The sequence below is a fragment of the Pelodiscus sinensis genome, chromosome 2 (genome assembly GCF_049634645.1).
Source record: "Pelodiscus sinensis isolate JC-2024 chromosome 2, ASM4963464v1, whole genome shotgun sequence".
In the NCBI taxonomy this organism is placed as follows: Eukaryota; Metazoa; Chordata; order Testudines; family Trionychidae; genus Pelodiscus; species Pelodiscus sinensis.
Genome location: NC_134712.1, coordinates 77,665,425 through 77,682,644, shown reverse-complemented (window position 1 = coordinate 77,682,644; position 17,220 = coordinate 77,665,425). Strand labels below are relative to the sequence as shown.

Below are 17,220 nucleotides of genomic sequence, written 5' to 3'. Positions count from 1 at the left end.
GCCACCAGGGCACCTGTGCTTTTTCCTCTTCTTCTGAAAGAACTCCCTCGTCCCCGTCTACACATGCTTTTTTGCGAAAGTGTTCTTTCGGAAAAAGGCTTCTTCCTTGTAGAATGAGGATTACCAACACCGGACAAACTCCTCAGTTCTTTCGATTTTTTTGCAGAAGAACGCAATTGCAGTGTGGACGTTCCTCTAGTTGTCGGAAAAATGGCCGTTTTTCCGACAAAACTCTGTAGTGTAGACATACCCTGAGTCACAGTAGGGGTTTTTCATGACTCAGCCCTCCAGCCAGGTCACACTTAGTTCCCCTTCCAGGGGAATCTTTCGAAGTCTCTCTTCTCGGGCAGTGTCAGGGAGTCCTCACACTTGCTGCCCTGTTTCTGTCACTCCCACAGTGACCCATGTATCTTCCTGTTCATTGTCCCAAGCAGAACCACACTGAAGTGAATGGCAAGGAAACCCAGTCCCATCCTCTACTCTGGATTCTAGGCCAAGGTCCCAAGCTTTAGGTCTGGGTCTGCAGCAACTCTACTACTTTCTTCTCTGGACTACTTCCTCTCGTGCTTCTTTAAGTTTCTCCTTCACTAACCTTTAGACCCCTCTTAGGCCTAGTAGACAGACCCTTCCTTGTGGATTTCTATTCTATTTCTCTGGAGTTTCTACCTCTTCTTCCTTCTCCCTTACATCAGAGATAGAGACGTTAGCTCCTCCCTGCCACTTCCACCCTGATGCCAGCTTCCTGGCTTTCTAGAAGCCCCACCTGTTTCCTCACAGGTGAACTTCCTTCTGATTAGTGCCCTCTACATAAAACTACCTCACCGTCATTTCCAGCTTAATTGATTGATTGGGCTCACCTAGCCTAATTTCACTCTCTCAGAGCCAGTGTGAAGAGGTCACCCCATCATAATATGTTATAAAGCTCTAATACCTTTTGTAATGAAACATAATGAAAAACTGAGTCCAGTGTATAACGGTAACTAACTTTTTGATATAGTATAAAACAGCAAATTTGTGCCTTGGATCAAGAGCTAAAATAAGATATATTTTCAACTACGGGCTATCATCCTGATTTAATACTACTTAGGATAAGGGTTCTTAAGCCACTGTTTATTAGCTTACTTATAAATGTCCTCTAGGATGGTTGTGAAAGGGTTTAGTATTATTTGTTGACTTCTTTACACTTGATCTTACTCTTTTCACATTACAAGCGGATTGTGGTAAAATGAGAAAACATATATCCTTTTAACTCCTATTTCAGTTCAATGAGAATTTGTTTCAATATCCAGGTTTCAGTGTGAATGTCAACATAACACGTGTGGAGAAACCTGTGATCGCTGCTGCCCTGGATATAATCAGAAACAATGGCAGCCTGCAACTGCCAACAACGCAAATGAGTGTGAATGTGAGTAGCATGAAAAGAGGCTAGTTTACAAGTAACAATCCATACAATTCAGATATTGATGTACTAATGGGAGGTATCTCCAGCACGTATACTGTGTTGGCTAGCTCCAAAGCTCCCAGCTGACCAGAGACTGCAGGTACCTGGCACTGCCTCAAACCGTCTCCTTCATACATAGCCTTCAACCGGACTTCCTGGAATATTGTACCCTGGAGGAAAATGGCTGAATCTATTTACATATTTATTAGCATTTATCTAAATTGTACCCAAGCAGGGCTCTGAATCCAGCCCCTAGATTTTGAGCCCTGGTAGGGTGGGAACGGTTAGAGGAAAATGAAACTTCCATAGATGTACCTTGCCTGATATTACAAGCCTCATTTTGATGCATCCACTAAAATATTCATAAGTTACTTTAGACCCATGCCACTTTAATATTTAGCAGGGAAACAATATATTGAGTTGGAAGATGAAACAGAGTTATTTATTGTGCATGGTTTTGTGACACAGCTCAGGTGAAAAACCCTTCTTGTCAACCAGGTACTTCAGAAAGAAAACCCTCTTTTGGGAAGAGGTGTGCTTTCTTATTTTAAGAGTGCTATCACATAATCTAAGTTCTTCAAAAGATTCTTGGATCTTCAAACTGCTTACAGGCAGTCCCCAGGTTACGTACAAGATAGGGACTGTAGGTTTGTTCTTAAGTTGAATTTGTATGTAAGTCGGAACTGGTACATATTGTAGGGGAAACTCTAGCCAAACATTTCTCCAGAGCTCAGTTTTATTCTCCCACACCTCACTTCCCTCAGTCCTTTATTCTCAAGCTGAGGTGTCTGCTGAGAAAAGCCACTCCATATATCCCTGGTTTGCTGGGGGGGGGGGGGGGCACTAGCTTCGCGTCTCCCTGGTCTGCTGGGGGGGAAGCAGCTAGTGAGGGGTTGCCTCACCCCGTTTGTAAGTAGGGATCTGATGTAAGTTGGATCCATGTAACCCGGGGACTGCCTGTACTCAAAACAAAACCACACAGAAAGGAGGGGAGAGTTGCTCTCCTCAGAACACCAGCAGTCACCCTTTGTAGTAACCTAGTCACTGTATATTTGCCTCTAGTAAATGGAGGCAGATATTTTGCCTTCTTTCCTTTTCCCCTATGGAGGACTTCCTTTGCAGCCAAGCTTCCCTCATTTCAGACAAACATTTCACTCTTTTGTTCAGAAAACTGGGACATGGGACCCTTTTCTGGGGCTACGTCTAGACTGCAGGTTTCTTTCGGAATAAGCTTTTCTGGAAGAGATCTTCCGAAAAAACTTCTAAAAGAGAGCGTCCATATTGCCCAAGCTCATAGAAAAAGCAATCTGGTTTTTCGAGAGATATCTTGCATGTAAGCTGTGATGACTATGGGTGGAATGGCCACCAGGGCACCAGTGCTTTTTCCTCTTTCCTCTTCTTCGAAAGAACTCCCTCTTCCCCGTCCACACATGCCTTTTTCCAAAAGAGCTGTTTCGGAAAAAAGCCTTCTTTCTCTTAGAAAGAGGTTTATCAATGTTGGAAACCCCTCTCAGTTCTTTCGATTTTTTTTTGAAAGAACACGATTGCAATTTGGACATTCCTCAAGTTTTGTTGCAATAGCCATTTTTTCCGATAAAACTCTGTAGTGTAGACATACCCTATATCTTGAAGAGTCTGCGCTACCTTCTATACATGATATGTAACCACATGGCATCAAAATTGTAGCTATGGTGATAATAGCATTTGCTCTTCTTGTGTCTTCACCTCTTTTGAACAAACACAGGATTCTCTTCTCTCATGTCAACTAGGGATGTTAAGAGGCGGGTGCTTAACTAACCAAGTAGTTGATAGAATTTTTATAAACTACTTGATTAGTCAATGGGCAGCCCAGCTCAGTTCCGGCTTGCGCTGGGTGCAGGACCAAACCCTGCTGTGGCTCTGTAATTTAAAGGCAGTAGGAGCAGGGCAGCAGCACCATGGAGCTGGTGCTGTGGGGGAACCGGCTTTGACTCTGGCTCCCCCTAGCACTGCTCCTACTCCTCCCCAACCCTTGCTGCCTCTGACAAAGAGGTAGCAAGGGAGGGGGAATGCGAGTAGTTGACTTGACTACCTGATAAGCATAGTCTTATCAGGTAGTCAACTACTCCCTTACATCCCTTATGTCAACTTGGCCCGCCAAAAGGCAGATGTTGTGACTTCAAGTTGTAACCCTGTTAGAATGTCAAGCAGATATATATTTATATAACTGAAGAAGTGGGGAATAAAAAGTGGTTTTGTTTTAATCAAAATTCAGAAGTGATCTCCCAAAATTGAGATAGTAAAAATGACATGAAAAGTTGTAAAAGCAGTAGATAGAAACTAGGCCTGTTGCGACTTGGTCATTGAATAAATTATAATTCATAAGGTTCTGTGCCAAAAATATTTAACATCTACTGCCACTTGGAAAAGGGATCCTTTCAGCCTGAAAGGGGGCGGGGAGAGAGAGAGAGAGAGAGAGAGAGACTGTCTGTCTGTCTGTCTGTCTGTCTGTCTGTCTGTCTGTCTGTCTGTCCCTGTCCCCATCCTCGTCCCCCCTGTAGGTCAGGAGATTAGAGCAACCTTGCAAGGCTTCACAAAATTTCTATCTCTTGCAGAAATTCCTAACTCTTCTACTGAAAAATCAGTAGGTCCCTGGGAAATTGAGAGACCTGCCAAAACCTGCAAATTTTTGTATACATCCATAATATTGTACTTTTTAGCAAATAGTCAAAACTTCAAGAAATTGTATTGTGATGCATGAAGGGTATTACCTACCTGCTGTAAAAGTGACATGACTTCTATCAAAGTAGGTAATGTGATCTTACAGTAAGAGACATAGTCGTGGGCTCAGGATGCCAGTAGCCTTTGGCCATCAATGATATTGAGGTTCTTTTTGACATTTTCCATTCCCTTTCTGCCTTGTCAGAGAGCAGATTAGCCAAAGGTTACCTAGTCATTTTGGAAGATTTTGGTCCTGCTAGTTCCATCTTAACTGTGTTTAGTTTTCTGGAAGAACTTCATGTATGGACTGGAAAACGTAAATCAGATCAGAGCCTGTAGGGTCAAGATTTTGTTCCTGTCAACACAACAAAATGTGGCCCATGACTTTACTCAGCCAGGCTGTTTCACAGCCGGGATGCCACACTGTAGGAGAAAAGGTTCAGGAAAAGTCAGAGACCTTTCAGATATGAGGGACAAGAGGAATATCAGAATATGGAGGATGATCTAGAGGATCCACTCATTTAATTATACAAACAGCAAGACTGGGTAAGGAAGGCGCATTGTTCCCAGGATAGACTCCCACTTGTATCTGGCTTTTAATAGGATTATTTCGGTTGCTCTTTCTGAGCTACAAAGCACATGTGGGTAGGGCTAGGGCCCGTAGCCCTTGTTTGTAGGGTTTCCCTTGCATGGAACCTCTTTATTGTTACCACTGTTGTTGTGTTGATACTGTTCTGCCTAGTTGCCTGGCTAAAGGAAAGAAGACATTTCCTCCCAAGTCTGATGCAGAGCCACTCTGCAAGTGTTCTTACTTAAGTAGGTCACTGATCCCTTAATATTCAGATAAGAGTGGAAAAGGACAAAGCCAATGCCATCTCCATGTTCCTCAGTTATGTAAAAAAGAAAGGGTTTTCCTGTCTCCCTCTTCAGTGAAAGTTGAAGAGATCTAAGCAGGCAGTGCTTAATTTGTGCCAGGACTGAGTCCCACACCTCTAGGCTTGGCAGTTCATAGCCTGGCATCTTCAGGCGTACGACATCAGTTATGAATGTAAATACTTGCTCGAACCGTGCCACCTAATTGCCTGAGCCCTGACACTTTTTTCATGACACATTAAGCACTGCAGGTAGGCTAAAGGTGAGATTGAGAAATTCAGTAAGACAAAGTCACAAGCTAGCCTTTGGTTTGTTACATCTGTTTGCTACTCTGATTAGTCACTTCTTTGAATTATGTTACAACTCTGGAAAAAGGAGAGGGCAAGGTTTCAGGTGCTTTGAGGGAATGAAGATAAGAGATTATGATAGGCTGATATTGTGCCTGATGGACAGATTTACAGGTGCTGCTCATTCGTTTGCAATACAGTAGTGTAACAGAGCAAGAGAAAATAATTAGATAAGAAATTCTATCCTGGGAACATCCACCACCCTGAACCCTACACATATCTGCAGCAACTGTCCAAAGTGTTCAGCTGTTTTCAGATTAACCCTCGCCTTGCAACCAAGGCAAGAATTTTAGGTCAATATTGGACATAGACTACTTTTAGCAAAAGGCTATGACAAAATAACAGGAGATTTTGTTGGATTTAGACCAGCTTCATATAAATGGACCTATAATATTTTTCAGATTACCAAGAGGCTGATATTCACACAAGTCTATAACACACAACCTGATGTATCTCATATTTTTTCCAACATGTGAACAGTACTCCCAGGTCATAGAACTGTCTATTGGGCTGATGTTTATGTTACATATGCAGGCAAAATATGAGCTCTGGTAGGCTGTGGGTTCTTCTCTGGTCTTAGGTATTTCACTATGTTGAAAATTACTTCAGTCAGGAAGGGATCAAAAGTTAGGACACAATCTGAAGAGTTGAACAAGATTCAGAACTGGTGTGAGTACAACTACATTATCTTCAACATAATAAATAAACAAACCCTTATGAACCACACAGAAACCCTTATGAAACACACAGAATAAAAACACATCAGAGCTGAGATTCTAAATCCATATAAACTAGGAAACTGAGTTACTTATCACAGTCATCCTCCCCCTAATCTTGCTACTTTAAGTCAGTTGGAGTTTTGCCACGGATGGGAGTAGGATCAAGTCCATAATGCTAGAAAATGTGACAGGCTTTTTGATTTAAACATATTTGGGCAGTGAATAGTCCTCTGGTAATAGACTAGTTGTGCCTTCTAGCATCACTGCAATTGGGGTTCTGTGAGTTCCTCCACATAAGCCTTGTTATACATAAAAAATACTTCTGCCAAGTGACAGTGTAGCACTCAAACCTCAGTCCAGATGTGAATATTTTTGTAAATTAAAAAAAATATAGAACGTTTGGTCATGTTTTATTTTGAAAAATACCTCACCCAGATTGGGGGTGACCTAGTCAGGAAACATCCCTGTAATTTATTTGAGCCTCACATATATAGCTCTTCATTGAGTAACTGCACATGTGCATTCCAGTATAGGTGTATGTACACCTCTTGTGCACAGGTGTTGGAGGCTTTTCCCTTTGTAGCACTTTTTGGGGCTGAATGAGTGCTCGCTGGTGCCTTGTGCCACTGCAAACAAATATAAAGGGTCATGCTGCCACAGTCACTCTCAGTTCCTTCTTACCACCAGGCACATTCCTTGCTGGAGCTGTAGTCTTTGTTTCTTCATATTGTCCCTCTCTTAGTATAAATAGTAGCTGGAGCATTAGTTTTTAATCGTGTATGGTATATCTGTAAATAGTTATTTATAGGGTTAAGTTTTTAGAATACTGCCTTATAGGGTTATTGCTACTGAACTAGCACCCTATTCTGGATTCAAGGCCTGTCATTCATGTCGTCAGGCCTATGCCATTGAGTGACCCACTCTCAAACTGCCTCTAGTGTTCCAGAGTGGTGCATATAAGTGACAGGTGCCATATCTGTAGAAAGATCAAACCCCATTCAAAAAAGGACAGTAGTACCCGCTTTCGTAGTCTGCACTTCGCCCACCATTGGAATCCTTCTACTCCGAACAGGGAGCGACACCTCTGAGTCGGTTGGAGTGCTCCTCAAAAAGGTACTGCTAAGGGAAAAATCTCTGAGAACTGTGCACAGGGTACATACAAACACCTGCAGCAGAATGGACATGTGCAACACATCTTCAACATATCTTGAAGAACAATAGTTATGGTAAAGCAGTTGACTCTTTTTGGTTTTGAGAGGGGCATAGCCCCTCCCTCTGGCAAGCCTAATACCAAATGCTATCTTATGTCTAGAGATGATCTCAAGTTAATAGATAATTGAATTATTGCATAATGAAAGCTGACTTGTAATATTACTGTCTCAGCCTGCAACTGCCATGGACATGCTACTGATTGCTACTATGATCCTGATGTTGATCGACGCAAAGGAAGCTTAAATGTCAATGGGCGGCATGAAGGTGGAGGGGTCTGCATTAATTGTCAGGTAATAAGGTGCTTGGATCTTATAGACTATATGTAAATGAGACTTGGAAAGTATGCACAGAAGACTTCACTGAAAGGAATTCATGTTCTCTAAAGTCTGAAAAGGGATCACCTATGATTATTACACTTTTAAAATGAATGTACTACTTCAGTGGTTAAGAACATAAGAACATAAAAGCAGCCACACTGTCTTCCAATAGTGGCCAATGACAGATGCCCCAGAGCGAGTGAACAAACAGGTAATCCTCACGCAGTCCCTTTCCTGTCACCCATTTCCAGACAAACAGAGGTTAGGAACACCATTCCTACCCATCCTGGCTAACAGCCACTGATGGACCTAACCTGCATGAATGTATCTAGGTCTTTTTTGAACCCTGTTAAAGTCCTGGTCTTCACAACATCCTCTGGCAAGGAGTTACACAGGTTAAAGCACATGGAGTGAAGAAGGGATCTCTTAATGCACTAGCCAAGTAGAGGGAGGTGCAGGGGATCAGTGCTCTTTTAAGTAAGTGAGAGGAGAGGGAGCTCTTCCTCTGCTGTGGTTCAAGAGGGAGAGCTTGGTCTCCCCCAGTTCCCTTTTCTATAATGACCAGAGTTGTTGACTCGAGTCCCACGACTTGAACTTGAGTCCGACTTAAGTCGCCTAGGTGACTTGACTTGAGACTCGACTTGGGTTCATTGTGACTTGAGACTCGACTTGAGACTTGCTAATTTTGTTAAATCGACTTGGTGAAAAAATTGTCCGAAAATGCCAATATTGATGGCTTGTACAAAAGTGACTTGACATTTTTTAAATTAGGACTTGACTCGAAAGTGACTTTAGGGACTTGAGACTTGAACTGTAGTGACTTGAGACTCAACTTGGACTTGACAATGATGACTTGACGACAACACTGATAACTATTATTTTTAAAAGGGCTAGACATAGACACTATGAAGTCCTCTAGAGACTTCGCTATTGCCAATCTATTTTATGTGGCAGGTGCTCAGATATTATAGTAATGAACAATGGTACAAAACTCTAAGATAAATGGATAGACAACTCCTGTTTCCAATCAAGGCTCTCTCATCCCACTGTCTCATCCCAAAGCTCTCGCATCCCTCTCTCATCCCACTGTCACTTTTCTCATTCAAACTACTGGAACTTGTTTTTTAATTTATAAATCATACCTGCTAGGATGAAAATACAGTTACCCAAGTTGAGAACAACATGGACATAGAGTCAAGAATATGATGCATGTAAAAAGTACAGTTGTGTTGTCAAAAATAAGGAACAAGGAAAGGAAATGTCGAATGCAACTGTAGCTTGAGTATTTTTTTCCATCTTATCATTAAAAAAAGATCAGAGATTGCCCAAAAGGCAGCCAGGAGTCAATAAAAGTTCTTTTTAATAAAAAGAGGATGAAGAGATCTTTGTCTTCCACTTGACATTTCTATATAAGGCTTTGTTCAACCAATGCTGTAAGATTTGACATACTCATACTTCCTGTTAGCTCTTTATTCATGAAAGTTCATGATTTCTAAATTGCCTCCAGTACATAAAAGAGCAAACCAGACCTAAATCCATGAGTCCTGCAACTGATAATTGTTGGTAATTTGATTTTATGGAAATTAAATTGCATTAAATGAATTAACCATGAAATCCAGTTGTAACATTATCTTCATAGATAAGCATATAGATTTTACTTTACTTTTTCTATTTGTGTCATGGAAAGAAAGTGTTGGAAATGCATGCTTGAATAAACAACTAGTGGAACCTGATGCATGAGACATATAGATAGATACTGTTTTTTCAAGTCCGATAATAGTGCCCTATATAGTCTCTTCTACATCTGTGTGTCAGACAATATATTGCTGTTGAAGAGATTTATTTAATTAGAGAGAATTGTGCTTTCCATGTTCCCCTTTACCCCCAATATTGCTTTAAAAGCGAAAAGATACACAGATAACATGAAGTCCACTAGGGACTTAGCCTTTTGACACAAGAAATTAGTTGTAATTCAAATTCATGTGTGCTGTGTTTTCTATGAAACACATTAATGTGTCGAACACATTGAGATGTTTAAAAGACTGTCTCCTCTACTTACATAAAATGTATTTGTGCTTTGAATTTTATTTCTAGACTAACAGTTTAACTTTTATTTGAAGTTACTAATCTTCGTTTGAGACAAGTTAGTCACAAAAGTGTATCTTGCAATGTGGAAACAGCATGATGCTGTTGCAATCAAACTACACATGTATGTATGTATGTAATTATAAGAAGGCAATATGAAAAGAAAATTAAAGAAATACCTGACAACAGTATAAAAATGGCAGTGCTTTTCCCCTGATATAAATTAGCAAAATGATAAAGGGATTGTGTGCAATGTCTAAAATGTAGTAATCGTTAAAAATTCCACGTTTATGTGAAATTACCCAGATTCATAACATCATAGCTGACCTTACAGATAAGGAACAAGAATTAAAGGCACTCTTTATTGCAGTATTATTGGATTTTTCCCCAAAATTATCCTGATTGTCTATAAAAAGAACTTAAATTAATCTTTGTGTGTGTTTACACTGAAGGGCTTAACTCGAAATAAGCTACGCAAATTGAGCTACGTCAATTGTGTAGCTTATTTCAAAATAGGGAGTGCCTACACAGTACTTATTCTGAAATAGAGCACTTTTCCTCCGACTTCCCTTATTCCTTATACAATGAGGGTTACAGGAGTTGGAGTAAGAAGTTCTCCAGCTTGACAGTATTTTTGACACTATTTTGAAATAACTGCCTGCTGTGTAGACACGGGCTAAGTTATTTTGAAATAGCGCTAATTATTTCGAAATAGTGTTGCAGTGTAGAGGTACCCTTTCAGCCCTCTATTTGCTTATGTATTCTTCTGCTTGTTTTTCTTTCTCTTCTTATATTCTTCTCTTACTCCATTCTGCATAGCATAACACAGCTGGAATTAACTGTGAACAATGTGGAAAGGGGTTCTATCGTCCTTATGGCATTCCAGTGGGAGCTGCTGATGGGTGTATACGTAAGTCTTTTGCTGTTTGTTTAGATGTCACAATGGTATTTCCTATTCAGTCAGGGCAAGGGCTGTGTCTTTTGGGATAAAATTTTCTGAAGGGCCTAAGGTGCTTAAGTCTGATTGACTTTTAGTGAGACTTAGGCTCCTACTATGAGGCAGTAGCAGTAATAAAAGGCATGGATGAAGATTTCTGCATAGGTAGAGTGTTGTATAAATACCATTGTTGTCTGGAGGTGATGAGAGGAAGATACTTAATACAGAAAAAGTAAAGCTTTGAGTTAAGGGGTTTGTAAATAATAATACCTATCTTTCAGGGTTAATTAATTTATTCAGCACTTTGAAAATGTGAAGTAATCTGTACCTGTTAATTTCTAGTATTATTTATATTATGATGCATTTACAAGTACAATTGAAACTCCTATAGTTACAATGTGGTTTCTTTGCCAGAACAACAAATCAGTGCATCTGAAGAAAAGGTTTTATTGTTATTTATTTAGGCTGCAGCTGTAATCCCAAGCATTCAGATGGTTGTGAGGAAGGATCTGGTCGCTGTCATTGTAAGGTGAATTTCAGTGGCGAAAACTGTGACCAATGTGCTGAAGGATACTATAGTTTCCCATTCTGTGTCCGTAAGTATTTAATGAGACATATCTCTTTTTCACAGGCTTCTAATCACTTTCATATTCAACTGTATTATAAGTTACACTGTACTTACATAAAAAAAAATTAAAAAACCAGCAAATGGTCCTGTAGCACCTCAGAGACTAACCAAAATATAAATAGTATCATAAGCTTTCATGGGCACAACCCACTTCTTCATATGACAAATATGGAGCAAGGGATCCAGGGGTATGAATATATAGCACAAAAAGTGGAGGAAAGGGGAGGAAAAAAAACCCTGTCAATTAAAGTGTCTGTGCTAAATGAGGCTAATAGAGTGGGCTATATGCACTTATATAAAACGGCCATCATTGCATTGTTTTTCCACATTCATCACTCCATTTTAAAGCAACAGCCTATTTTTTTTAAACAATAGAGCTAGACACTGTTTAGTTGCAATTTTGAATGGGGCAAATTTTACATATCAGATGCTTTCATGCCACATCATTTTTAATTAATGTATTTATTTTATTTTCATTATACATACAACCTTGGTCCAATACACAGTTATGACCTAAATCACTCCCATAACTTGTTCTTAAACCAGTAATCAGTGTATCAGCAAAAGTGTAGGAGGAAAATACATGTTTAAGATCATCACAGTTTCCCACTAGAACTTTCCCAAACTGCAGGCCCTGAAGCATCCCAAGGAAGTCAACAAAGCAAGGCCATTTTGAATCATGGGGAGTAAGTTCTAGAACTATTGGACACTAACGGCTCGTTTAGACTACATCCCTCTTTCGAAAGAGGGATGTAAATGAGGCAAATTGAAAGTGCAAATGAAGCGGAGATTTAGGTATCCTACGCTTCATTTGCATAATGGTGTCCTAGTGCTTTTTCAAAAAAGGGTTTTTTGAAAGTGCCCTTCTAGCCTGTATAGGACCATGTCTCTGTGGTTTCCAAAATAGCTGCTCCATAGAGTCTTCTCTAGACAAGCTTGGAGGACCCACTTTCCCTGCACTTTCCCTCTCAACTCACTCCATCTTGGAGGCAGGTGTAAGCGGGGGAATGGTCCCGCTCTTGTGGGGAACTTTCCTGGCTTCTATACACCCCGGTGAAATGAACCAGCGAAAGGATCTGAGTCCCCGCTCCCACTTCCTTTACCCCACGGCTCCCTGATCCTGAGGGCTCCCCCTCCACTCTCCTGAGTAGCAGAGCCCTTGAAACCCCAACAAGGCTGGGCCCAGGTTTCCTGGGGCTTAATCCCTGACCTTGTAGTCACTAGGGGCAGGAGTTAGGGTGTCCCCACTCCGAGGTGCTCTCTTTACACTGCAGGCCTTCTTGGCCCAGTGATCACTTCATAATGTTCAAAGCAAATACAATTTATTAAACATCAACTGATTAAAGAGAATAGAATAAGAAACAATGAGAATGGTTAAATGGGAACACACAGCCCTGCTCTGTAGCACAGGCACATCAACACAGCAGTCTGCAGAGTGTAAGGACAGTTCACAGTCTCTTCCTTAGAAGCCCTGGATGTGCTGCAAGGGGCTGCAGGCTGGACACGCTTGCACTGGCAGTGACCACACAGCCTCAGTCTCTAAGTGGCCAGACCCCTCTCCCAGTCCAGAGCCTTTCCCCACACTTTGCAGGTCCCAGTAGCTCACCACATCCAGCTGCAGGCTGTGCTGCTTGGCCAGTTCCAGCTCTTTGTGTTGCTTCTCTGTTCCTTTTGGCTTTCTGAGCACTGCCAGTCTGCTGCTCAACACAGGGTCTGCACTGCTTGGCCTGTCTGTGTCTGGTTCTGTCGCTGCAGGACTTCTTCTTGTACTCCTCTTTCAGATCTCTGTCTTTGCAGGACCTCTCCTGCACACAGCTCGCACTGCTCTTTCAGCTCCCTGTTTGCCCAGAGAGAGAGCCAGAACAATCCCCACTTACAACCTGTCAGTCAGGCTGAGCTGGAGTGTTGACTGCTTTCCATTGTCTCTGGGGTCTGTCAGTCTCATGAACCCTTCCCCTTCTGAAGCTGGTAAACCAAAAAACTCCCACAGAGTTTTAGTAAGGGGTAACAGTCCCCTTACACAGGGAATAGCAGGAGGGAAGGAAGGAACCATAAGAAGCCTAATCCAAACCTACTGAAGTCCATGGAAGACTTTCCACAGGCTTTGAGTCAGGTCCATAATCAAAGTTGGCAGAAGAGAATATTGTGGGGTCATGTCTCCCTCTGCTTACCTGGTGGATTTCCAAAGAGAAATCTGCCCAGGAATTGTTGCAAACCTATGATCTTATTTGTAACTAATATTCCTAATACTATTCTTTATTTTAAAGGAATTCCTGTTTATCCTTTTACTACTCCAAATCCAGAATACCCTGTGACTGGGAGTATAATAGGCAAGTCCTTTCTTTTCTTGTATTGTTTCAGAAATATTTTTTTGATTATGTTGTCATATTTGGTGCTGTTGTAATAACAACTTTTTCAGTATTTGTCTTCTTACTAGAAATTCAACATATATTAATATTTATATTAAACAATCTAGCCCCAGAATGAAAGGCAGGTAAATATATTTTTAGTTGGATGTAGGCAAATTAAGAAGTTGACTTTTTTGCCTGACAGCATCATAAACAAATCCATTTTAGGATTTTCTTATATATGAACAGCTTGTCAACTGTCAGACAGTGAAAATTCTCTTACTTAAGGCTACCTTAAGAAAATTCTCTTACTTAATTCTCTTCTTCTGGTCCCTCCTACCCTGACAAATACTGCAATAATGCCCTTGGCAATGCAGCACTTTGATTTTTATAACTGCTACATGTTTCTTATTTAAAGGACAGTGCAAAACCAATTAAAATCCTTGGAAAGACTCTATTCAATTTAAAGGGCTTTCCAGTAAGTCCTGTCGAAGCAAAAGCCTCACTCAGTTTACGCAGCTAAACAGACAGTTTTATTGGCCAATAAAAGCAAAGTGAGCCAAACGTGGTCCCAGCAGAGCTGGGCCCAGTAAGGCTGGCTAATACAATCAATCCTAGTATTTTATACCCTTAACCAAACAAGTCTGACGTCAGGGCAAGAAATCAAAGCGAACTTCAAAGAGGAATTGTTATCAGCAGAGAAAGAAACAGGTTTAGAGGGAGTTCGAGCTTCAGCTCAAAATAGTTCATTAACACATTCCAACAGCGCATCCTTCTGGCCCTTCCCCACCTCGGTGAAGGCCAGTTCACTCCCTCTAGTATACGTGCAGACACAAGAAACTGAAATGGCTTTTGTTATACAGAATGGCTTCTAGCTAAATATGAAATGGTTTCTACAGTCCTAACACAAGTATATATTTTCACATTGCAGAACACTGCAAACATGACTCAAGTGAAAGTATTCAAACTGCATTTTGCTGCTGATAATTTAAAAAAGATCTAGCACCCTTTTTGAGATCCTAAGCAAATACTACATTTTCTTATATTTAGCAATATTAGCTGAGATGCTATTGGTGTTTGAAAAAGGGCTTTCAATCTGTTCAGATTAATCGATATTGAACTAGTGAAATCTTTCACATATAATCAGACAAACATAAATCTATTTACATGTTTACAGTTGCATTCGACATTTCCTTTCCTTGTTCCTTATTTTTGACAACACAACTGTACTTTTTACATGCACAGCGTGCATCATATTCTTGACTCTATGTCCATGTTGTTCTCAACTTGGGTGACTGTATTTTCATCCTAGCAGGTATGATTTATAAATTAAAAAACAAGTTCCAGTAGTTTGAATGAGAAAAGTGACAGTGGGATGAGAGAGGGATATAATAGTATAGTCTTAGATCCTTCCATTCACCCAAAACCTTGGTCCTTTAGAGCCAACCATCTCCACCTCATTTGATTGAGCTGAGAAGAATGACACTAGATTTGTGACCTCAAAAATAGTTTCCCTGGGTCAGATGTATGTGGATAAATCTTTCTCATTCATATTTCTAAAATGAAAAGAATAGGAAAGAGTAGGGATATAATAGTGTAGTGAATTAACCGATTAACTGATGAGCTTCTAGGTTAATGCTATAGACTACATGTATCCCTCCACCCCCTGCCAGTGAATTTTTTAGCAGGTTGGCCAGCAGCCCAGCTCAGTTCTGGCTTGCAATGGGTCCAGGAACTACCACTGCTGTGGCTCTGCATTTAAAGTGTATTAGGAGCTGGGTGGGCAGGCAGCCTGGCTCAGTTCCGGCTTGGGCCTGGTCTGGGAGCTCAGGCCCACCCCCAGACAGGGGCTGCTGCCTCCCCGTGCTACTGCTTATTTATCAAAGGCAGCAGAACAGGGCGACAGGCAGCCAGTCCAAAGGGGAGCCGGTTTTTAAACTGTCTTCCCTTGTGGACCGACTCCTGCTTGGCACTCCGCGCTGCTGCCTCTGATACAGAGGCAGCAGCCCAGAGTGGCAGGGGGGCTCCTCGAGATGGGGCCTAAGCACACTGGCTGCCGACTCCATCCCTGGGGACTATAGAATAGGTGAGTAACGGATAAGAATTCATGAGGTTAATCGACTATTCAATTAATCGATAGCTATGACTCTCTGTTAGAGATGTTAAATAAGTGAATAAATTTCCATGGAAAAACCCAGAACTACAACTGTTCAAATTTTAGCTAGTAGCACCAGAATTTGAGGCACAAGAAAGACCCTTGTCTCCTGTTAGATGCTCCTATGGTTATGTAAATTGTAAATTTGTATTCCTGACACCTTTAATAAAATAATTTAGCTGAAACTTATGTGATTGCTCCTGTTTTTAAAACAGGATTTGTGTGCAAGTGGCATGTAAATAATTATATTAGTTACAGAACCATAGTGCTGGTTTTTAACCAGTATTAACCCGTGGTCTGTGAGGCTGCTCAGAAATGTAAAGGGGTTTTATGGGTTTGTGCTGAAGCTTTGTACAGCTCTTTCTTCTGTTTATGTTTGAAGATGGCTGTAAACCAGGATTTTTTGGCCCTCCATGTCAGTGTAAGTTCCATTGTTTTCTTTTTACTGCCTGAACTCAAATAATATACAAATGCCAACATTTTAAATCAAAGTGTAATGTGATCTTCAAGCCTGTAACACAGAAAATGTTTTCTTTTACAAAATGTATTGTGTAGCTTGCCAGTGCTATGGCTCTGGAGTGGTGGATGGCAACTGTGATGGAAAGACAGGACAGTGCCAATGTCGAGTTGGATTTCGGGGGCTTTCCTGTGATGCTTGTGCATTAGGGTATTTTTATTACCCTTTCTGTCAGGGTAAGCAACAGTACCCTCTTTCAGTAAATAAGACCCTGATCACATGGATGCATCCTTGTTCTATGTAGACTTTTTAGTAAATTTTTCTGCATAGTCCGATATTAATCAAAAAGTGGAAAAAAAATCCAGAGAAGGCGTTTTTCCCTCTAAATCATTCAGGGCACCTTCAGCTCACTGATATCTAATGCATGATGCATCTGTTGGATTCTGATGTGACTATGGATTTAATAATGGGCGATTGATGACAGTGGAACAAAAATGGGAAAAGTTCTGTTACCTTGGTTTTACAAAACCTTAAGTTTGGGCCTAGTTTGATTTGACAGTGCCCCCACAACTGCTACAGTCAGTATTAGAAAGCTGTTTTTAAGTACTTTTGCTATATGCCTACATACTATTGTTGGTAATAGTCTACAGAGAATGTTTAAAATGAATTTCAGTAGCCCAATTCCAAACTGAGATTATACAACTAGCCCACTGTTGTTTACTTCACAAGTAGGCCTGAAAACAGTGGTATTACTTCCAGTGTAGAGTACTGTCCCATCTGGCCCTGAATGAGAACCATATGGTACTCTCATGACATTGACATTTGGGCCAGATTCTGTCATGCTTATTCACAGTGATTTATACCTTTTTTCCACAAATAATCACTTTGAAATCCATAGAGCTAGTGCTAATCAACAGCATAAGGGTGGCAGAATCTAGCCCTTTATACTGGAGACTAGGAAGAAGGTAATGTTTTTTAGGAAGGGGAAAGAGGAATCTCTC

At 40.9% G+C, this 17,220-nt stretch overlaps 1 protein-coding gene across 4 annotated transcripts in view; it reads left to right on the top strand.

Annotated features, from left to right (window-relative positions):
- LAMA3 (laminin subunit alpha 3) overlaps positions 1 to 17,220 on the top strand; it is a 195,106-nt gene that overhangs the window by 42,033 nt on the left and 135,853 nt on the right. For 2 of the 4 annotated variants that reach the window (XM_014570532.3, XM_025181719.2), the window contains exons 7-13: positions 1,290 to 1,405; positions 7,464 to 7,582; positions 10,514 to 10,604; positions 11,096 to 11,227; positions 13,527 to 13,589; positions 16,145 to 16,183; positions 16,318 to 16,455. In XM_014570532.3, coding sequence (XP_014426018.2) covers positions 1,290 to 1,405; positions 7,464 to 7,582; positions 10,514 to 10,604; positions 11,096 to 11,227; positions 13,527 to 13,589; positions 16,145 to 16,183; positions 16,318 to 16,455 — 698 coding nt within the window. The remainder of the gene's footprint in view (positions 1 to 1,289; positions 1,406 to 7,463; positions 7,583 to 10,513; positions 10,605 to 11,095; positions 11,228 to 13,526; positions 13,590 to 16,144; positions 16,184 to 16,317; positions 16,456 to 17,220) is intronic. The other 2 variants (XM_025181720.2, XM_075920832.1) reach the window with 2 other exon arrangements.